Source organism: Corylus avellana, chromosome 8, assembly GCF_965113065.1.
Source record: "Corylus avellana chromosome 8, dhCorAvel1.hap1.2, whole genome shotgun sequence".
NCBI classification, from domain to species: domain Eukaryota; kingdom Viridiplantae; phylum Streptophyta; class Magnoliopsida; order Fagales; family Betulaceae; genus Corylus; species Corylus avellana.
The window spans coordinates 926320-949698 of NC_142497.1; the positions used below are offsets into that span (position 1 = coordinate 926320).

Below are 23379 nucleotides of genomic sequence, written 5' to 3' on the forward strand. Positions count from 1 at the left end.
TATCGTATTGTTTTTTATTTTTATTTAAAACGTTTATAAAAATGTTCCTATAAATTTTTCAATCAGACAAAAATACACCTATAAAATAAAAAAGAGTAAAGTCGACTTAACTCCTTCAAACTACCATCCAATGACAATCATTCCCTCAAACTATCAATTGCGACAATTTACCCGCCAAACTACCAAAAAAATGACAATGTACCCCCAATTTTAACAAAATGACAAAATTACCCTTACTAAAATAAAAACAAAAATACTATTTTTTTTTTCTTCAAAATTTTAAGGGTATTTTTGTCTTATTGAAAATTCTATATGGGTTAATTTTGTCATTTTGCTAGCATTTGGGGGGATACATTGCCGTTGTTTTAATAGTTTGAGTAAATTGTCGTAATTGATGGTTTGACGGTAGATTGTCATTGAGGCGGTAGTTTGAAGAGGTTAAGTGGACTTTATCCAATAAAAAAATAAAAATTTAATTTTTTTTTTAAAATGAAAATTTTAATTACTAAAAAAAATTATTTTATTTTAAAAAAAAAACGATTTAAAAAATATATATAATAATTTTAATTTTTTTAGCACCGAAATTTTATTAAAAAAAAAAACGATATATATTTTTTTAATTTTGTTTTAAAAACGAAAACTTTTATTTTTTAAACAAAAATATAATTTTTTAAAAGGGGATTTTTTTATTTTTTTTAAAAAAAATGAACGAAAATTTTTAATTTTTATTAAAAAAACTCGATAATTTTAGTTTTTTTCTTATAAAAAGGATTTTTTTTTTTTTAAATCGTTATATTTGGCCACCCATTTCATTTTTATTTTATTTTTAGATTTTCTTGGAAGTTTTAGTATTTTATGTTTTTATTTTACTAAAGGTAGTTTCGTTATTGGAGGAACATTAATAATGTTTTGGTAATTTTAGAAAAACATTATTACTATTGAAGCTTGAGTGAAACAATGTCAATTGGATAATAATTTGAAGAGGATAGTTTCTCCTTGTTAATATGATGATTGAAATTAAGTTCCAACACATATCACCAAAACGAAAACGGTTTCCCATTGCACGGATTACCCACAAAATCAGCTCACTCTAGTAAGAAAAATTGTTTCAAATTGGAATTCAATTATCGTAAATAATTGAATGCGTTTTGATGAGACTTAGGGAAGAACTACAGTGCTTCTGTCAAATAGAATGCACAAAATTGCACTAATGCGGCCCCCTCTATTACATCCATAATTACAGCAGCTAATAAATATGATTTGTATCGGAAGAATGGAGAAATTAGCACAAGCAATAATCTTGCTTTCGGTAAGATTACTCCTTGTTGCGCGATGAACGATCCTTCCGTTGTCCTCCAAGAATACGGGAAATCTGTAGACCTCTGCTGAATGCTTGGTTAAAGAGCATACGGGTCTGAAATTCAGAAACAAAGGGAAACCATGCCAGGAATGCAACAGGAGTGAACAGAAGCAAACCCATGATAATCTCGTAACCACGAGCAAGCGTCCGAACCGAACCCCAAAACCCAAATTTTTGAACAACAGGCTTACAAGCTTGAGCAATCTGATCCAATGAAGAAGAAAAAAAACACGTGAAACCAGTGCCTGTAGATACTAGACAAGAAACCAAATATGACTTGGGCCCGGGGGCAGAATAAAGTTAGAGATGTAAGATGAATCACAACATTTAGCCAACCACCTTAAGACCTTTTTTAAGCAAAACAAGATGACTTAAAAAAAGAGAAAGATGCAAGCCCAAAATTATCAGATCATCATGAATTTTAGCAATTGCAGCACCCAACCAGCATGAACCATGTGGTGGGTCAGCGGCGGCTACTAGACATAGTATGTATAACTATGGGGATTCAAGAACCCAGATTGCAAGTTTGAGACTTATGCAATACAGTTGGTTACTACGACACAAAATAATTGCAAAACGAAGTACAGAGAATGGAAACATTACCAGAAGCATCCCCCAACCAGTTGGCATAAAGGCAAGAATGCAAACAATGATGTCTTGCAGTGTCATATGAGGGAGGGCAATCAAAGTGACCAGAATGGAGACAAAAGTTAGGAATATCAACCCTTTGATTAGCCGGAACACAAGTTGGAAATTTGCACTGAACTTCCGCCGCCCAACCGACACAGTCTACAGAGAAAAAAAATATTGTCAAACTGTTCAAGGTACACTAATTCACATATAAAAGTTTTAAAACATGCAGCAACTGGGTTTAAGAAATAAGTCATCATAGAGAGATGTGACAGTAATCTTAAACAGCAATAAGATAAACATGACACGCTGAGCAATGAAGAAAGCTGCACAGTACTACTCAAACACTGGAATGTGCAAATCATGTAAAAAAAAAAAAACTTCCTATAGCCTGCATTGGGCTGCCAATCTTTGAACATTCTTGTCCACAAAATCAGCTTGGTTGTGTCAAAAAAATTTATTCACCACGATAAACTTGATGTACCTTCATTTTTCTTCATAAAAAATGGGATTTGTGCGTGTACCAATATCTTTACAAGTCAATCCGATAATAACTTCAAATCAATTTTCAGAGAACAAACTCAAATTCATAATTAATGCAATCATGAATGCAGTAAAATAAAAGCGTAATACAAGCCTGTGATCAGATTACTACTACTAAGGAGAAAATGAATTTTTGCATGGAGGAAGCAATTCTTCATACTGTGCAACAAGGAACATGTGAAACGGAAACACATGAAGAAGTTGCACTTACCTTCATCACAAACAATATTAGAAAGATCACCAGCCAAGATACTCCATAGACCTGAGCACAAGTGAAAAGAGATTATATGATTTTTATGTCGACAGTTTTTACTAAAAACATACAAAATACTAGGAAAAAGGTCCTTACCAGGAAACTTTTAGTGTTTTTTGTAATCTTCAAATGATATACAAGCCCATACTGATAGATAAAAAATCGTAAAGCTAACAATATCTCTGCAATGATACCACGCTTTCCAGAATGACGAAGATGGTCTTGCTCCTCTTCCCACCATGATTCCCAACTTTTTTCTGATGGCACACCTATACCTCCCCGGTTGCTTATCCACTTATTCCAATCAGTCCAATCATCTACAATCTTTTGCCACTCAAAACCAGAAGGATTAAACAGAAAGGGAGCAAAAAGCCAGGTGCCCACCATAAACCACATAGATATGGTGATCAAGATATAGGCAACAGCACTTCTATAAGCATTACCAAAGATTTGGTACACAAGAAGCAATATCATGAGCTCGATACCCTTTACAAAGTGACTGCGGGAGTAGAGTCTATAATTATCAGCAAACCTGGCATGGAACACCACAAACCCTCGACCTGTTGGCCTATATTTTGCACCCCCATGAAGTAATGTCCTTCCAAAGTAGTGGGTCTTGGTTCCAAGAGAGAATGTGAAAAATACTGGAGCCAGTTGCAATTGCATCAATATGAATTCACTTAATGCAGTTCGGAAACCCCTTTCCAAACCAATTTCCATCAACATAGGCAAGGCCATCAAAAATCCAATTTGAACAAAAGATTGAGAAGCAAGAGCCACTTGAAGAGGCTTATTGTCTCGAATTGCTCGTTGAGTAATCATACCTTCTTCAAGCCCACTAAGGACAAGATAAAGGCGACCATAAAGGAACACATATACAGTGAGCACAGTGATCTGCCAGCAGAAAACAAGATGATGTTCAAAGTCTTCAACTTAAAGACATAATATGTCAAAACCTGAAAATAGTAGTTAGCTAAATTTTGCACATACCAGAGTACTGAAGTAGAAACCAACTGTTGTGAAATAACATGATAACATTCGGAAAAAGTCAAAACGGTGTCCAAGTCGGTATATATCCCGACTTACTGTCTGTTCCCCATTGCCATTAGCTATCTTTGCCTCAAACATAGAAATCTGGTTCAGGCCCACATCCCTTCCCTTCCCAACTTGGATGTATTCATGATGAGTAATATTGCCTTCACGAAGGGTAGAATTGAAGCCTATATGTGCCGTCATACAAGAGTTACTGAATAAAGACAAAATCATGCACAAAAAGAAACAATAAGACTAGAAAAGCTTAGATATCAGCATACCAGCGAATATATCTTCACTCAAATTGATAACCTTGGATGCTTTACTGACACCCCCTCTAGTAAGGTGAAAGAGCCTATCAAACACATCAGGATGACCATAGTGGAAACGGACCCTAGATGTACAAAACCAAGGAAAGAGCGTAAGTTTAGAGCAATAAATAGAATTTATCTGTTAGAAGAGCTTCTTAGGGTTAAAAGAATATGTTGGTAACAGGAATATGTTACAGGGGTATTTTTGTCCATGTATTGAATGTTACAATATATGCATATATGCATTATGAGGGAGATTTTAAGCAAACATACTTCCTAAATCCCTTGTATACATTTTCATAAAGGAGGCACATTTTAAGCAAACATTATGGAAAAAGAATAAAAAGATAATCTACTCATTATGACATCTAAGCATTATCTAAGAATCCTCAATGTGAACTGCATTTCTGCAGGAACCATGACAATTTTCTTGCTGTCCTTGACACCAAATACCAAATTTTCATAGAACTTTCTTTTCTCTTTTTTACCAAATTATTAATCTGAAGTTAGAATGTAAGCCAATCATTTTAGCTGTACAGGATTTACAAATAAAGCAACTACCCCCAACAACCCAAAAAAAAAAAAAAAGACACAAATAAATGCACTTGTAAAACAATACACTACAAAATATCGTTGATCAATTAGAAATGATTTGCCACCTTGTTTTTTACTTCTATATTTGAAGGAATTAGGAACAATGAAAACTTACTTCAAAGGGTTGGCCAACAGTCTCTGTCCAATTGTCACAAAACTGGTTTCCTGATTTGACATGAACCAAGCAAGAGAAGAAACACTGCACCAAAATGTAATGAAATGGTTAGCAATGATATAACTAATTGCAAATATCAACCGCATAATATAACCACGTTAAGGTATCTACCTTCCAGTAAATATATGCTCCCTAAGGCCAAGAACCGTGGGGTACCTCACACCATCATGCTTTGTAAGAAACTCTTGAAGCAAATTCCTCATTTTTAATGCTTCTTCCATGTAGTTATCCTATAGAAATAGAAACTTTAATCAACTCAAATGCGCTAATAGAGATTAGTATAATTTTTATTAGATGTCACAATCAAAATACCTGGTTCATATCAATCGTTTGCAAGCCTTCTCCACGTGTAAATATAATGGCATGATTCTGATTTTCGGGCTTTCCCTCACCTAAGATAGCCGGTCCGGGAAGTTTGATTTTATAAATAATCTACGCGGACATCAACACAATAAAATAAAATATATTATGAAGTCGGATACTGATAAAGAGAAAACTCATGATGCTACATATATCCCTAATTGGAAACTGAAAACTTAATCATTTAATAAAAGTCGTAAATGAATCTGAATTTTTTTACTGAGAATGAAAAATAATGAATTTCATAAAAGACAGTTAACTGCAGAATAGTCAAGTGCTTGTTTCAACACTCGCTCAATATTTCATCTCCACACATTTGGCTATGTCACAAGGACTAGGGCAAACATATATGATAATGATTCATTCTTCTCCACTGCTATTACTACCACTGCTAGTTTTCATACTTTTTGCTCCTGATCAATTGAATCATGCTAGAGAGAGAGAGTTGCTGAACTGAACTTACTATTTTAGGCATGCATAGAACCTAATTAAATTTCAGCAAGGTCACAGGGATATTGGAGCCAAAATCAGCTCCTTCAATGATATTTGCCTAGTTCCATTAGGTTATGCCATCTCACCAACATAATCAACTAGGTTTCATATTCAATTGTAAGTCAGCAAAAGTATCATCAACAAAGATGGCAAGGGAGTTCTTCATGAGGCAAAAGCACCTAGGAGAGCAACAACAATTACAAGGTTATTGTGATTGTTAAAATCACCACTTGTTCTAAAAGCTTAAGCTAATAAGAAGAGGTAAATCTAATCATTTAATCAAATATTTTAGCATTCTCCCTCACATGTGAGCTCAAACAACTTTTTAATAGGTGAGGCCCAGTACGTGAAATATTTAATTTTAAATGGGGTGAATTGATAGAGCTATGGTTCAAACTCGAGACCTCTGGCTCTAATACCATATTAAAATCACTACCTCTCCTAAAAGTTTAAGCTAATAAAAAGAGGTAAATTTAATCATTCAATCAAATACTTTAACAATAATAAACTTGAGGCACACTATTCTATGGATAAAAGCAATTTTAGATGGAATAAATCATTTGATAAGTAGTTTTTGAGTATTCATTTAAAAAACTAATTTTAGATGGCATGGATTATGAGATGAATATCCAAATTTTCGCTAATATTTAGCTTTCAGATCAAATGAGCTCTTACCTCGTCCAAATTCTGTCCAGGATCTGAAGAATTAGACTTGGGCAAATTAGCCTTCACTAGACAAGAATAATAAACCTTCTCATTGATCTTTTTGGATCTGTCTTGGTTGGTCACCTCTACTTCATCAATGTATGCCACACGAAGTGATGGATATCTGCCAAATGTAAGCATATCCATCAACTGAAAGTTATGATGACGAGATTTATTTATTTATTTTTTTTGTTAAGTAATAATCCAAATCTCAATTAAAGTGTAAGGCTCTCCTTAGTACACTAAGAGTATACAAAAAGAAACACCTAATTAGAAAGAGAGAAGCGAAAAATATTAAGTTTAGACAAATACGTCGTCATCAGCTTCAGGATGTCCTGTGCGCGAAGATCACCAGATCGCTTTTGAATCCCATATTGCTGGCACGATACCACATAAGTGAATTTCATATCAGCCACAGCTTGGCATTGCGCCAACAATGATCTTTCCCCCTTTGACTGATCCTCTAAATTTAATTCTACGGCTTTATACCCTTCCATTAAATCTGAATAATCACAATAATCAAACAAAGAAAAGAAAAATCATTTAGTACAGAGATATAACTAGAAAACTTATTTCTTTTTTGAATGAACATATAAAAACAAGCATAACAAAATGAAATAATCAATTCTTTCATGGAGAGTAAAAGAAGGAATAAGTACCCTCATCTTGCGCCATATCAAGAAAAGCCTGAAGCTCTAAAGCTTTCCGGTAGTACATCATACCTCTTACTGGCAAATGTAAAAATACTATGTCAAAATCACGACAACTTAAGAGGGGAAAAGAAGTCACAGCATAATTAAGGTCAATCCACAAGCACACATCAAACATGAGAGAGAGAGTACCAGTTCTAGTCAAAGTTTGTCCTCTATATGATGCCCAGAGGCGAAGTTCTTCCTCTGATACATCAGATAATTTAGCTTCTTCTTCGATATTGCATTTCATTCGTTGAAGAAAGTTGGTCCACTCATCTGCAGATTCATATTTGCCTATTTAGTATGAACACCAGACCATATTCTAGAAACAGAAATAGTACAAAAATTTAACATCTCATACATTGCAAGTCAATTAACAGGAGCATAAAATAAACCTGGAAAAATTTTTTGCAAATAGAAGAGGATTGAAACACCATCTTCATTTGGCACTTCAAGATCGCGCAAGGAGAAGAGAACCTCCTCTGTGTAGTATGGCGTTAAGACCCTACAGGTAAATCTTATTACATCAAAAACAAATATTAAATAAAACTAACAACCTTTATGAATACTATGCACCTATGTAGTTTTATTTTGAAAAATAATCAAAATATCATTAAAAGCGTAAAGCGCCCCCAAGTACACGGAGTATACAAGAGAAGCCACCTAAGTGAGCAAAAAGAACAAGAAAATCAGGATAACTAATCAATAAGGAGAAAAAAAAAAAAAATTGTCTAGAGATACAAAGTGTTGAAGAACAAAGATATCAACTCCTCCAAAGTCCTCTCCTAATCCTCAAAACACCTATCGTTTCTTTCCCTCCAAAGACACCACAAAAAACATAAAGGCACACCATCTTCCAAACAGCAACACTCTGAGTATTGCATGCAGTCCACCAACAAGCAAACAAGTCGACTACTCATCTAGGCATAACCCAAGACAACCCGAATCGATTGAAGAAAACATTCCAAATGGCACAAGCAACCTCATAAGAAATCACATTGAAACTTCTCGATATGATTAGCAATAATTGAAGGAAGGGAAAGAGACACAAGAAATATGTAGGTAAATTGGATAGGGTGCTCTTGATAAGGGTAATCCTCCCACCCTTAGACAAATACATCTGTTTCCAACTCGCCAAACGACAATCTATCTTCTACATGACACCATCCCAAATATGCTTAGCCTTAAAAGGAAGCCCCCAAAGGAAGACCGAGATACTTCAACGGCAATGATGACACCCTACAACCCAAAATCCGAGCCAATCCATCCACATTCTCAACATTTCCCACTAGAACCAAATCTGACAAGGCTTAGTTCGTCTTCAAGCCCGACACAGCTTCAGTAAGATAGGTACAACTGATGCAATATTGCAATATCGCAATACATGATTACACATCTTGTGGGCTAATTTGACTTGACATGTACATATGGGTTTTAGCACTACAACATTTTATGCTTTCAGCTAGGTTCTTGAGTTGCATGAATTATTTATCTTGGTATATCCCGTTAATGCCAGTGCAGTCAACATTGCAACAAGAAAATTAATACAAAATAGTCATGCTCTCCATCGATATCACTTCATTATGGTATATACAAAGTTCCACTCACTGAGTGTACCATCACAGCTACCATTGTCTAATAGTGGATGAGTAATAAGAATTATATATATTACAAATGAAAAAGGAAAAAAGAAAAAATCACAATCCCATACAAACTACAGGATGAAACATTAAACACTGATACAATAACAAATAATTAATACATTATACAACACAGCATTCAAATATGAAAATAACTATCAGCCAGTCAATATTTTAGAATTTACATATCTTAAGGTTCCAGAATATGGAGCCAACAACTCAACAAATACAAAGCTCTATCAGAAACTGCTACTTTCAGACTATTGCAACATGCCTTTAATTATTGTGCTTCCAGCTTTGTATGCATTGACAAGTTGTACTTCTTTATGCCTAGCACTATACTCGCAATACGCAGGGCATAATTGTCCACCTTTGAGTATAATAAATCCATGCTTTCCAAAAACCTAATCTAGGTCCTAACTGTGGTCATAATACTCATAAGAGATGCCTCCGGGTTAAAAAAACTCTGCGAACAAAATGCTTTAAAAAATACAAAGGAAAAGGAGATTCAAAGAGATAAATAAACCGGCAAAGAAAGGTTCAGCCCACTTTTGTTTGTACCATCAAGATTTGTCAACAGGAAATAACGCGATATGCAAAAGCCACCATTACAATTAATCAAAAAGAGAGCTTACGAGAAAGAAAGCATATTGCGAACTTTGGGTGCAAGAGGCATTTCCATAAACAATGAATTTGAGAAGAACGAGATACGCCTTCTTGCTTCTAAGTTGGATGGTACATCCATGGCAGATTCCTTCGTGGTAAGCAGTAAATTAAGCCGATTAATCTGCAAATAAATTAGGTACAGAGCTCATAAGCATACGCAATAATCAAAATATGGATTTATAACATATTGGTAAGAATGGCACCTTCTCTGTCCAAGCCTCTGTTACTCGTTCAATTGGAAACTTGATAGCGCCAGCAGATGCAAATAACTGATATGCCTGATCAAGGGGTGTCAATCCATCATTCCCAGGTCCACCATGGATTGACTCTACCAAACTATTCAAGAAAATTTGAAAAGTTATGAAATTAGATATCTAAAATGTATGTCTTTGAGGAGATACATATGTTAAAAAAAAAAAAAAAAAAAAAAACAATTATATTGAGATTCAGCACCTGGATATTTGGTCCTCCATCATGTCCCTTGTAACGACTTCCAGCATGTCCTGGAAAAGGAACACAACCTTTTCCCAGTCATCCTCCTTATTAGTTAACTGCAAAAATCAGACTGACTTGCTCAGTACTCGTTAAACCATACAACTATTGACTAAAGAAATCATTATACAAAACTAGAATATTACCAAACATCCGATAAGCTTAACAAAGAGGTCATAAAGGCTTGGAAGCGCACTCATCTTGAATGTGCTTACAAGGTCACCGTTCTCTATATGTTTGTCAACTTCAGAAAATATATAATCTATGACCCTGAAAAAACCCGTCAAGAGAAAGACGGTTAATAGGTAAGGAAAGTAGACTGTATCTGAGGTCAATTCCTTAAAAAACAGAGGGATAGTATAGGAAACTGAAGTCCTCCTTGTTAATGGTTATTCCCTCTTACAATGCACAGAAACGTACTCTTTCTCACGTTCCCCTTGAACCAAGAACTTAATAACATTCTTAAATGATGCATAGCATTCATGAACAGCGCAAGACATGTAATCGTCATTGTCAATTCTCTTCTTTAGCTCCCGATCCTTCCCAGTGCTGTCCTTAGCCATATCTAATGCTATGGGGATCTACAAAGCAGATACAGGATGAAGATTTCAACATGAAAATGTCAAAACTTTTCAACAGAAAGATGGTGAAAAAAAACACCTTGCTAGCAAGTAAAAATGGAGGCCATTGTATGAGGTCCAGATCACGGTCAGCCCAATAAGGAACAAGCAAAAGATCCATTTCCCTGAAAATAAAAACAAGTTCAGCATACCACTGTAGAGACTAAAGTTAAGACAGACGTATCGGGACAAAGAATGCAACAAAACTAAAAGCATCGACAGAACTAGATCAAGAATATATCTTTTGCAGTAAAAAACTCCAGATTACCTATAACTTATAAGATCTTCTTCCCTAAAACTAGTGATTATCTTGTTCCACAACTGAGCAAATCTTGCTGCCTCTTTCTCTTTGTTAGATGGGATCTGTAGCAATAGCCGGATATATAAAACTCCAGGCAAGGACAATACTTTTAAAGATACAAGAGGCCATAGAAAGTATAAGATAAAAATAGAAAGAGTTAACCTCAGCAAACTTGCGAGACAATGTAGCCTTGATTCCTTTCTTTTTAGGCTCGCTCTTCTCCTCTGGAATCAATCGTGCATTGAAAGCACCAGGCAATGATTGAAAACGAGATCGAAGCATTCCTAGTGTTCGAATCTGGAAGTAGTAATTAGCAACAACAGAAGACTTAGATTCTAGAAAAGCAAGCTAGTTTTAATAGAAGCAATAGCAAATATTAAAATTAATCCACTAACCTCTCCCAAGCGACGAAATGCACCATAAATGCCTCCAAATAATGTAGAGAATATGGCATACCAAATCTGGGTATCCATAAAATAGACCTGGAAAATATAGGTGTACCAGATGTTACATTATGACGTGTGTGTGTGTGTGTGAGAGAGAGAGAGAGAGTAGTAAACAGATAAAGCAAAAACCATACAAGAATAATTGGGGCCCATAGTGCAATCACCACACCAATATTGTTCTTTGCTGCAAAATCAAATGAGCACATCATAGACCATTTGTTTATGAAACAAACATTTTAAATAAAAGGCACATATTCATGACTATTACCACGGGGAAAAAACTCATGCCACTGGAAATTAGTTATTCGAACAGCCATTATAGCTTTTGTTGGACGCACTAGAGGCTTTATCTGTAAGAAAACACAGACCAACAGAACACGTAATGATGGATAAACAATCGCCTATTAACAAACAATGAGAAAACTTTGACATCGCAACTTTGTTACTCCCTCCACCTATGTTATTTTGGTCTTTATGTATGTTAGAATATTAATTAAATTATCACATCAACCCATTCCTATCAACTTAAGCTTTATGATAAGTGGTGATTTAACACAGTATCAGACCAAAGGTCCTGAATTCAAATCTTGTCTATCATTTCCCTTTCATTTCAATTAAATATTCTACGTGTAGGCTTCACTAATAAAGAGGGAGTTTAAGCCCTACACGTTAAGGGGGGTGTTAAAATTTTTTTTTTTTATAAGGGGGGTGTTAAAATATTAACTAAATAATTAAATCAACCATTTTCTATCAACTTAAACTTTTGGAACAAGTGGTGATTTAACAACGTCAATTTGCTCATGGCATTATTTATATTATTTTTATTAAATTACTGAGTAATGCTAGATAAAAGCAACAAGAGTTTCTTGTTAAATCACAATCTATCTCAAAGCTTAAGCTAATAGGAAGAGATAAATTCAATCATTTAACGAATACTTTAACTCTCCATTTCGTGTGGGTTCAAACTCCTTTTTAATAGGTAAGACCCAACACATGAAATATTTTATTTAAATAGGAGGTAAATTGACGGAGTCAAGGTTCGAATTCAGGGTCTTTAGCTCTGATACCATGTTAGATCAATACTTATCTCAAAAGCTTAAGCTAATAGGAAGAGATAGATTTAATCATTTAAAGAATACTTTAACACTTCTATGATGTATAAAAGAATCACCTCTATGTAGTAACTAAATGCCAGCTTTGTCGCTATAAGAAGAACCCAAAACATAGTGTACCTGCAAATTTTGGAAAACAGATATCAGCCATTGTGAATCACTACAATATTTAAAGCAGCAATTCAACAAAACAACCAAGCTCTAAACTCTTACTTGAAAAGAGAAAATGCGCTCTCATGCATTCCCCTCCCAACATAAAGCCGTGGCTGCAAATGTGTAAGACATACATACAAATGAACCATCATACACAAGTGGACAAACAAAAAGTTGAATCTATTTGTGTTTCAGTTTAAACATCTACAGTAAGAGCTTTAATGATCATGTAAAAAAAAATGAAGAAAAACAGAACAATGATGATAATAATAATAATAAGAAGAAGAAGAAAAAAAAGCTGAAGAAGAAGAAGAAGAAGAAGAAGAAAAGGCTGCACACCTGCGACCACCACATCATGAGCATCACAATCTTATAGTTTGACCTCTCAAGGAATCGACGAATGAAGGGGAAAAGAAACAATATTCCAGCCAGCATATTTGGTGACAAATAGATAACAACAGCCAAAATAAACAAGGAAGGTGAACTGGAACCATTCCCGAACCAACTTTTGATGGTTTGAGCAAATCCTGGAGGATTCTCCCAAGTGTAAGCATATGTAACTGGGAGAACCACCACCCACGCAGCAGCTGAAACCACTTTCAAGATGTATCTTAACTTAACATGGAATGACATACTCTGCCGTGATTTCCAACTAAGAATTACATCAAGGACAGCTGCACAAGTGAGAGAAATCATCAGGAAAGAATTACCGCTTGGGAAAACAAATAGGAGCATTTCAAAAATAGTAATATTATGGTCATTTGCTGGAAAGAATTGGATTTCCTTTTAACGTCTCAAAGCTTATATATAAACTCTTTAGGTATCAACTCAATAACCATGGGTAAAAAGGTTTCAGTTGCAAATTGTACTATAGCTAACAGACATCCTCATACAACAGTTGCCAAGCTTCTTCATGTGTGACAATTGTTGAACTTTCCATCATCTGTTGCAATTTACATGCTGGCCATTACCAAGAAAAATATAACGACACATCCAAAAGTAAACTAAACTTGTTGGGAATCACATTTTGAGAACAAGTGCTGGAGTCCCCAAATTTTGATGGCAAAAAGACATAAAGAGGCATTGAACAACACACGTATTTCCTACTTGTCCAACAAAAAAGTAAAACCCCAAAATCTAGGGGTTACAAAAGAACTAAGTCTACAAACAGGTCTCTCTCGGCTTGAAAACTTAAAACTTCATTACAATTTGAGGTAGAGTTGCTTCTTAAGGATGAGTCTCTAATCAAATCAACCCCAAAACAAGCTTCAGCTTGCCATCATAGTCATTCTTTGCTAACCAGTGTTGCACCCCATCTTAACTTGGCTCCAAAAGTAACAAGATAGAATTGATTTGATCCAAACTCATCCAAATATGTGTAGTTTCGCTTGTCCTACTTTCCAATTGAGAGCTCAAAACATTTACTAACAAAGGCAGGCTGGCAACTACTTGACTGGTAATTCTCCATTTTTATTTTCCACACATATTATGCATTTAGGTGTCCCTCTTGGCCAGACCCTTTGTAAGTTAATGATTGAAAACCTAGGAGAAATTTAAACCACCAAAGTCATAACTTGATTTACCATAATTCATATTCATGCTCACTTATATGGACCAAAAGAAACCCAATTTTAGAGATTGTTCTTTTTGCAAAATACAGTTATATTTATGCAACTAAAAAGGGCATGAAAACATAATAGGAATGTTTGTTTTCCTTCTTTTGTCTTTTTGTGTGTGGGTGTTGGGGGGGGTGTACAACGACAGGTTGGACTTTGAATCTAAATTGCTTTCAACATGCAAATCAGGGATAGTGTATGGAACTGGAGTTACCTACCTTGCCCAAGCTTCAATATAGCTGCAGTTATGAAGACACTCAATACTTTCTTGAATACATCAGAACCGAAGATTGAATTTAGTTCCCCCGTGCCATTCCAAGCAACGATGATCATAGCCTTATAAAAACTAGCCAATTTCAGCACCATTTCATATATTTGAAGATGTAAAAGAATAATTTGACAGATAAAGTGCATGGAAGTTGAAATTGGTACCTGTAAGCACAGAATGAAAAAGCTCCACATACGATCAAAGCTTCTGAAAATATGCCAAAATGACCGTACCTCAACAAAATTAACTTTTCCCACCCATCGATCTCTAGTAGCTGCCTTGTTATCCTGAATATAACCAACATTAAACAGCACCATGAACCTCATAGCAGTAAAACTTTACTTATTGTTATATGTCAATTACTTACATAAAAAAATAAAAAATAAAAATAAAAAGGCAGTTAAATATTTATTTTGTTAAAGATAAAAATAAAATAAAATATCCATAATATCAACATGAAGTATAGAAATAAGTGTAAATACGCTTCATTTTATTTTATTTTCTTGGAATTGTTGGAGGATAACAATAGACACTGTTCGTAAAAGGAACGAAACAAATTAAAATAAAAAGCAAATAACCATCATTGCTTACTCCATTGTTCTCAACAGTCTGTACAGTGTTCAAACAAAAAAAGTCAGCATCAGCACGCATCGGCCAGCCCAACCGGAAACAATCAACTGACCTATAGTTATAAGACAAAATTAAATACTGAAAAATATAGATCACAAATAAATAACTCATAATAAGTAAATGACAATTACCAGAAGTATTCATTTAAATCATCATAGTTCCTCCATTGTGAATGCTTTGATCTCCCTTTTTTGCTTCTTTCAGCTTCCTGTAAAACAATGCAATATTAAAACATGAGAAGATATAATCAAAAGGAAAAGGCAACAATCAAATATATCGGACTTTGAGAAAAGGAACTGCTCACGACACCTTAGCAATCACTTTATATATGGGAGTAACAACTTTCCTCAAAAAAGCCTCTTCTTCACCTCCATAGGCTGGCTTTACATTCTCTCCTGTCATTGGACTGACATTCCCAGCTAGCATACCATACAATTCAAACGCCATCTAAAAAAGAAAACTTATAAGCAACAGTTATATTCTATGCAGATTATGTCCGTGAAAACTTATTTGTTGGTATCACATAACCAATTGTAAGAGGCTAAGATTATTGAAACTAAATCTATCACTATAGAAAGGTTTCACACAATTGTCTTTTTATAAAAATAAAATGGAGATAATACCATGGGAAACAACGATAAATGGCTAAAAATTTCTATGTTACTACTGATAAATGATGAAAAGTAGCCAATTTAGAATAAAACTTGTCTTAACACTAGAAGGGAAATGCTAGTCATATAAGCAGGTTTAACTTGTAAAGCTCGACATACAGACTCAAACAGGCTTCTTTTGGCTGGGGATTTTTTATTTTGGGGGGATGTGTTGAATCATTATATAGATTGGTGGGTACATTCATTAAAAGATCTCGAAACATACATGATGATAAATATAGCAAAGACATTCTGGCATGAATCTTAGATTTGCAGCTTCCCCCCATATTAACAGATACAGACCCATGTATAGTAGTTTACGCTGTTGCACTTCTTGCTGTATGGTTGGTAACCTGCAATTTTAGAACCTTAAAAGCATTAAATACAGTATAGAAATTGAAAACCAAAGCATATTACTTCACTTGAATCTTGCCCAATAAAAGGTATAATACCCGCTGCACAAAAACCACTCCAACACGCACTGCAGTATAATACCAAAAGGACATTTTTTTTTGTTTTTTTATTTGGCACCGGGAATCCGGAATCCCGGGGGTGCACAGGCCCTCGGCAAGGAGTTTCCCGCAAGTGCACCTCGGTTAATTCAAGGAACGAACCCCCAGTCCGATGGCCCCAAGAAGCAGTTTGCACTAAGTGGGTTTCGAACCTAAGACCTTGAGGAGCATACTCAAAGTCCCAGGCTGTCCAACCACTAAGCCAACCCATTGGGGTTTAAAAAGGACACACATACATGAAGTATCCGCTGCTGTAAGCTCACCAACTAGCATATAAGATACAAACAGGTCCATATGAAACCAGACATAGCCACCAATAAGTGAACAGCAGCTATATCAGTCAACACTATCAATATGCAAAGGCTTACCAGAGGCTACTTCTGCGACCCAAGTATTTGCACCATTTTTTGTAGTTCTTGAAAAGTTTCTTCATTACTTCCGTCAAAGCCCGCTCATCCAACTAAGCAAAAGATATGCATAAATATGTCACAGGCAGCAAAAGGCTGAATTACGAAGTTTATGGAAATATGACTTATATCCTTCACCTGTTTTTAAAACGCTAGATGGAAGATACTCTTCTTATTTTAAACAACTCAAATTAGGAAAATCTCAAGCATAGAATCGGGATGAGAACTTTCACTCTTAAATGTATAAAATATTGTTTTTTTTTTTTTATCAGCACATGTACAAAATATTGTCTACGTAAGTTTTTTTTTTTTTTTTTTTGATAGGTAATAATATAGGATTGCAACATCAATGGTATATTGTGCAAAAATTGAGACATTGGGGGAGAGGAGGGCCATTGCAAAAAGGATAGTAGTTAGAGGGGGTAAATGTACTTTGCCCAATTATATATCATCAATCTCAACCAAACACCACAGGTACTTGTGCAAGGTGTCAAAAAAAACTACCCTTCAAACCATAATAAAGAAAAACAAAACCTAATAAAGACACTTTCTGCATAAAGATACATCCATAAATAAAATCAGCTACTCCTTCCATCCCAAATTGTTAGTCACTTACCCATTTTCATGTGCCATTTCAAAAGTCACATGCAAAAATGTTTTAGTTTCTTAAACCATCCCATTGCTAGAAAATCCAATCAAAGTTTTTTTTTTTTTTTTGATGTCGGGAAACCTCGCCAAAGCAGGGCTCTTCGGACTCACCCCTGCAGAGTAGACCCCAGTCCCGTGCACTGCACCCTCGAAAGTTTCCCTACACGGAAGTTTCCCTACCCAAGAAATTGTTTGCACCCATGAGGTGTTGAACCTTGGACCTTGAAGGGAGCAAAACTTAAGACCAAGGCCTCCACCACTTGGGCTAACCCCTTGGGGTTATCCAATCAGAGTTATTAGAAAAACCCATAAATATATAGATTTTAACTAGTGAGGACAAATATGGACTCATAATACCTAATGGACAAGATTCCTATAAAAAAAACTCCTAATCCTAAAAGATGTGGAACGCTAATTATTATAAACGTCAATAGTCTTCAAATCGCATCATTCAACTTGTTTATTTTGACTTCTTTCACCTGTGGGAAGACATGTAATCTTTTCCTATGTGATTTGCATGAGAGGGAAAACTAAGAACCAAGTTATAAAGTTCCCACGTTTTCAAAGTTAGTTTTGGCAATCATCACTTTACGTTGAGGAAAATGCCTCTTCCCTTAAAAGTTGGATTCCCGAAAGGGGCCAGTAATTCATCATTTTTACTTTGAGGAAAATGCTAGTTCCCTTGAAAGTTGGATTCCCCAAAAAGGGACCAACATTATAAATCAGAGGGGGTATTTATCCCCAGCTAAGTTTACCACAGCAGATTTGTGAGCATTACATGTTTTCGAGCCCAAATTGCTTATAGAGTCGGGGTGTGTGTGGGTGGGTGGGGGGGGGAAGCATTTTTTAGAGTGTTAACTATCATGCACAACTTTGTTCAATTTTGAAATATCTCATAAAGCAAATTGAGTAGCAAAGCTGCCATTGAGGGTGAAACCAGTTCTAATAGCATGATAATGGCAATTGAACCAACAGTGGCAAACTACTCCGACAGGATTGGTGCAACATACACAACTCAGTACCAGCAATGCTACAGATAGGAGTGGTGTAGACTGGCAAAGTTAGTGATTGGTTATGTACAGAAAGTGCTTTTTTGGTGCAACAACCATAGAGGTGGCACTGGTGGAAGCTCCCCTATGGTGACAATGCCAAAAGTAAACAAGTTCTCAAAACTATAATTTATAGATAAAAATAAAACCCAGTAACTTCAAATGAAATTATTGTTGAGGTAAACAAAGCAGGTAGTACCAATTAGCTCAAATCACTTCTTTCTAGGGGATAGAAATTGAAGAAACAAAAGTAGGGGACAGCAAATAAAGAAACAAAGTGTGTCCACTGAGACTAATATTTGTATAAGAACAAACCTTGGGCTGTTGATCAGGCTTCGGAATCTGTCGTATGTGCACGTTTGCAAGCAATAAGATCAGGTGCTCCCTTTGATTTGCCACATTACCCTCCTGCATATTTGTTAACAGTTAAGAAAATAAAAGCAGTTGGCTTTTATTCATTCCAAGTAGCTTATTTCTAAACAATCATGTAGGACCAAATTGCACTGGCAAAAAGAGGATACAGCTCCAGTTAATTATTTCACCTGAAACCCAAACATTGCTTGAAGCCAATCCAAAACGTCTTCGTCTTTCTTCTTTTGGTAGTCCTTGGGCCAAGGGAGACCCCTAGTGTTACGAAGAGTGAAAACAGCAGCTTTGATCTGCAAAGCAAGGTGATAAAGAACAAGTATGAGTATTTTCATAGTAAAGGATAATCAGTGTACTGATGGATACCAAAAAGTATGAAAATTGCAAAATTACCTCGGGGTATCTCATAATTGCCTGATCTGCACTATCAGGATCAAGAGGAAGGATATTGTAAGGAACATAGTATTTTGTCTTTTCAGCAACTTTATCTTGAACGTCCAAAATCTTATCAAATGTCAATCATTAAGGAATCAGTCAGATATGCAACATCAGCCAAGTGCTTGAAATTTAAAGCTGACAGAAAGTTAAAAAAAGTGATATAATTTTGATATTGGCAGAAATCTAAACAAACAAAGCATCCACCATAAAACAAAAGCTCAAGAGATCACAATTCGAGAAATTTCACATAGTTTCACCTCGCGATCAACTTCAATAGATTGATTCATGTTCACAGCCTTCAGAACTTCAAAGAGAACATTAGCAGTTTGGTACGCCTTTGTAAGCTGCGCACTGGATAAAAAGCAGAAAATTGATAGTCAAGCAGGGCATTGAGTGAAGCATCACCTAAAGACCCAATATCGTCCAGAGGACCTACCGATCAGCTTTATCAGCAGCATTTTGCAAAGCTTGGATATACTTTTTGTAGTAATGTTGATAAAAACTCTGCATTTCACGTGCATCGCTTTTTTTTACCCTTCCTCTCAATGTGGGATCATTCTCCTAACAGAGTTTAAAAAAAAAAAAAAAAAGATTAGCAAACAGTTAAAGCTAACAAGGAAACCCACACGCACAAAAAGTGCTATAAGCAGTCATAAATTGTACTGGAGGCAATTGAAAATGCAAGAGACTAGTACCAAATTTTATTAAGGGGTCGTTCAGGTATTTATACAGTATGAGTTCAAATTCATTCTTTTTTTGGCATTTTTCCCCCTCTTCTCTTATTCTTAATCCTTTTCCTTTGGAATACCCATAGAAATGGTAAAAATTTTACCACATACAGCAATTTCATTAGAGAGAATTCAACCATAAATAAAAGAAAAAAATAAACCAATTTGCTGAAGCAAAGACTTGCTTATCAAGGTTATTTGTTGCACTAGATGTAATTGTTTCATTCAGTTTGAAAGGCTGGATTTACTGTTCACAGAACTATTCATTGTTATGCTTGATTAAGTTCTGTGGCAATGTTTAGTTTAAGGTCTATGTCCTTTGGTAATAGGTTAATTAACTTTGTGATGCGTTTAATGGTCTCAACCAATCAGAGTTCATTTGAGACATAAATTTGGCACTGTATCAGTTGTTTGTGAATCGACAACAATAGAACCTTTCATTGCGCAAAACACCTCACCGTAAACAAATAGCATTGTAAGAAGTCGTCAACACAAGATACTTCCACATATACATAACCCAAGTACATAACAAAAAGAAAAGTTTCATACCCTCATTGTACACCAGGGGCCTATGAGTGTGTTGACAAGTGCCCATCCTAAAGTCCTGGTCAACCATTTAACATAACCAGTGCCCGCTCATCTCAACCCACTCTTAACTCATTTTCCTAAAAAGTGGTCTTTCACCTTAACAGACTGTTGCTAGGAATAGGCTGAACCAATTTATGTGAAAGATGATTCTAAACTAATACAACACTGCTTGCTAGGTAACAAGGAATCTCCTTAATATAGATAACGATATTATAGAGGCAGTGGATATCTTAAGAGGCATTGATTCTGTCACTAGAACTGATTGCATCCTGTAAGAATAAATTAACATTTACTTTATAAGTCTATAAGAATGAATTAAATGGATAATTAAACAATATTGCGCATAAAATAATTTCTTCGCGGTATCAAAGGGGTTGACTACACTCAGAGCAACTAAATATATCAAGAGGCACAGCTGTTTCTAGCAAGCGTAATCCTTAATCTCTAATTCCAACCAAAACCAAATGGGGAGAGAGAGAAAGGTCGGGATGAGGGGGGAGTACACACAAATGGAATTGAAGAACCCACGAGAGCCCCTCCCTCCCCCCAATTCACAAAGAAGGAAAGGGGAACCCACTGTTATTTTCCTTTTCCTAAGGTACCCACTACCGTTTTTCTTTTCCTTTCTTCAATTGCTTAAGTGGCAAACATTAAAGAGCTGTACTTTTTTGAGACCTAAAATACTGATTTCTAAGAAGGCTACCAAAATCTATACAAGCATTATTGTCTTAGGTCTGCAAACAAGTGAATAATTCTCACTATATGCAAGAAAAAAAAAACTTGGCATGCACTTGATATGAAGAACATAATAATGCTTACTCTTTCTAGACGCTGAAGGAGAGCAGTTTTAAATTGACGAACACCACGCCCACTAGATGTGGGATCCAACTTATGAGCTTTCTCAAAGGCATAAAATCGGCCTGCATTAAAGTCAGAACAAATGAGCCAACTATCAAGCTATTGGAATGCATAATGAAAATTGAAAAATAATTATGCTGGGAGAAAAATAACAAATAATGTCAATTATATTGTTAGAAAATTAATTAAATGATTAAATTCACCTATTCCTATCAACTTAAAATTTTGGCATGAGTGGTGGTGAATTAAGATGGTATCAGTGTAGAGATTATGAGGGTTCAAACCTTGGCTTCATAGTTTACTCTCAATTCAATTAAAATATTTCACATATTGAGCATCACTTGTTAAGGAGGAATTTGAGCCCACACGTAAGCGCGAGCATCATAATATCAAATTAAATAATTAAATTGACATTACATTACAAACAAACTTAGAGAACATGCCAAAATAATTGTTGTAATAAAACCAACAATAACAATAGTATTGGTAATAATAATAATAATAATAATAACAATAACAATAAAATAATAGACGGATAACTTGTCACAGCCAAAAGTAGAAATTATATACTTTTATGTGATCAGTTTTTAAAAACATCAACTTAGTGAAGAAGGCATCCATGTGTTCAATCACTACAACCTAACTCATCAAGTATATATCTAAAGATTTCACAAAGTAAGAAGCAACGACATATTTAGATACACATATTTTGATTAGATAGCGTAATACTATCAATGTTAATGCTATATAATTGCATAATTGAAAATGAGTAAGAGAGAAACTATTCAGTAGCAGACCTTATGACTGTGTCATGTTTATTTTACTTTATACTCATAAGGATGAAGATAGTGTGAATTTCACATGTTCTTACATAAATAAACCACTCAGTTTAAGTGTTCTGTAACAACTAGAGAAAGCCTTTTGAATGCAATGACATGATTAATCACTACCCCCTATCATTAGCACCAGGACAGTCATACACAACTCAACTCCAAAAATGCATTGTTCTTGCAGACACGGATAAGGGCAGGCGCATGTGCACATTCACATGCACACATCTACATGCACTCATAGAAGCCAATATGCTCATGCACAAAAAGATACAAGCAAGCACGCATAAAACAGGTAATATAAGCTCAGCTGCTCACAATGTGTACATGGGTAAGCAAACTTAAAGCTAAATCTGTCATAATTGTGAACTATATACATGATTCAACAAATTTACAACACTAATCAACATTAAAATTCCAAATCCCCTAGCAGAAGAACAAATTTACACTAATCAAAAAAAAAAATCATGATTCAACAAATTTACAACACTAATGAACATTAGAACAACAACTAAATAGTAACGATCATTTTACAAAACAAACACTAACAACACCTAGTAAATTAACACATCAAAAAGAGTCTCCACTTTTTTGCAAAACTAATCATGAACTTACAGAGATAAGCCACTCTGGGATTGCTCTTTTCAACTTCATTGGCAACACGAAGAATCGGAGCTATCTCTACAAGCGACGACGGCACGACCTCACTGTCAAAAATCGTCTCCCCGAGGTTCCCGGCTGTCTGCGTCCGTGTGATCCGCCTCTGCAGCTGCGGAGGCTGATCAGCACCCCCGCCGCCTCTCGACGACGACGCCATGTTTCTCGGACTCCGATCAAAATCTCGGAACCCAAACACCCTCACTTTCCTAAGAAACAAAACGAAAAGCACCAAATCCAAGACAGGAAAACACTAATCTAAGCAAAATTTTAGAAAGCAAAGCAAGTAATAGACAGAGACAGAGAGTTGTTACCAGCTGGCCGAGAATGCTAAGCTTCTGAATATGACAGCTGGCTGTGAAACACTAACAAAGCGAAGAATGTGAAGAACAGAGAAATGGAAAGCTTTGGAGCAGAAGAGAGAGCTTACAGATACGTATGCAAAGAGGTGTTTCAGATGAATCCCAAACCCTAAGAGAGAGAGAGAGAGAGAGAGAGAGACAGAGAGTGCTGCAACCTTAAGCTACTTGGAAAGAAAGGAAAGCTAAAAAGAAGTG

At 35.5% G+C, this 23379-nt stretch overlaps 1 protein-coding gene across 1 annotated transcript; it reads right to left on the reverse strand.

Moving 5' to 3' along the window:
* Positions 1-1094: 1094 nt before the first annotated feature.
* On the reverse strand, positions 1095-23379 carry LOC132163407 (callose synthase 3). Its single transcript, XM_059573689.2, has 43 exons — positions 23137-23379; positions 22781-23026; positions 21297-21397; positions 19598-19722; positions 19419-19512; positions 19117-19227; positions 18900-19016; positions 18673-18765; positions 16622-16713; positions 15968-16094; positions 15401-15538; positions 15223-15299; positions 15053-15143; positions 14626-14748; positions 14412-14529; positions 12917-13251; positions 12638-12690; positions 12484-12544; positions 11581-11662; positions 11447-11496; positions 11262-11348; positions 11029-11163; positions 10834-10928; positions 10606-10690; positions 10366-10526; positions 10092-10215; positions 9907-10004; positions 9657-9789; positions 9423-9574; positions 7543-7652; positions 7298-7423; positions 7115-7183; positions 6768-6957; positions 6426-6579; positions 5211-5330; positions 5010-5128; positions 4839-4922; positions 4100-4212; positions 3777-4006; positions 2883-3680; positions 2745-2795; positions 1964-2149; positions 1095-1564 (listed from the first exon to the last, which is right to left on the reverse strand). Exons 2-43 carry the CDS (start codon positions 22980-22982, stop codon positions 1316-1318), a joined length of 5859 nt encoding a protein of 1952 aa, XP_059429672.2. The 5' UTR covers positions 22983-23026; positions 23137-23379; the 3' UTR covers positions 1095-1315.

What these genes read in the sequence shown, in the direction of transcription:
- LOC132163407 (XM_059573689.2), bottom strand. Translation starts at nt 22,982, where the DNA reads ATGGCGTCGTCGTCGAGAGGCGGCGGGGGTGCTGATCAGCCTCCGCAG. An exon ending in CTATTGAAGTTGATCGCGAG is followed by an intron (nt 19,228 to 19,418) that starts GTGAAACTATGT and finishes ACATTTGATAAG; the next exon opens with ATTTTGGACGTTCAAGATAA. An exon ending in AAGCAATGTTTGGGTTTCAG is followed by an intron (nt 18,766 to 18,899) that starts GTGAAATAATTA and finishes ACAAATATGCAG; the next exon opens with GAGGGTAATGTGGCAAATCA.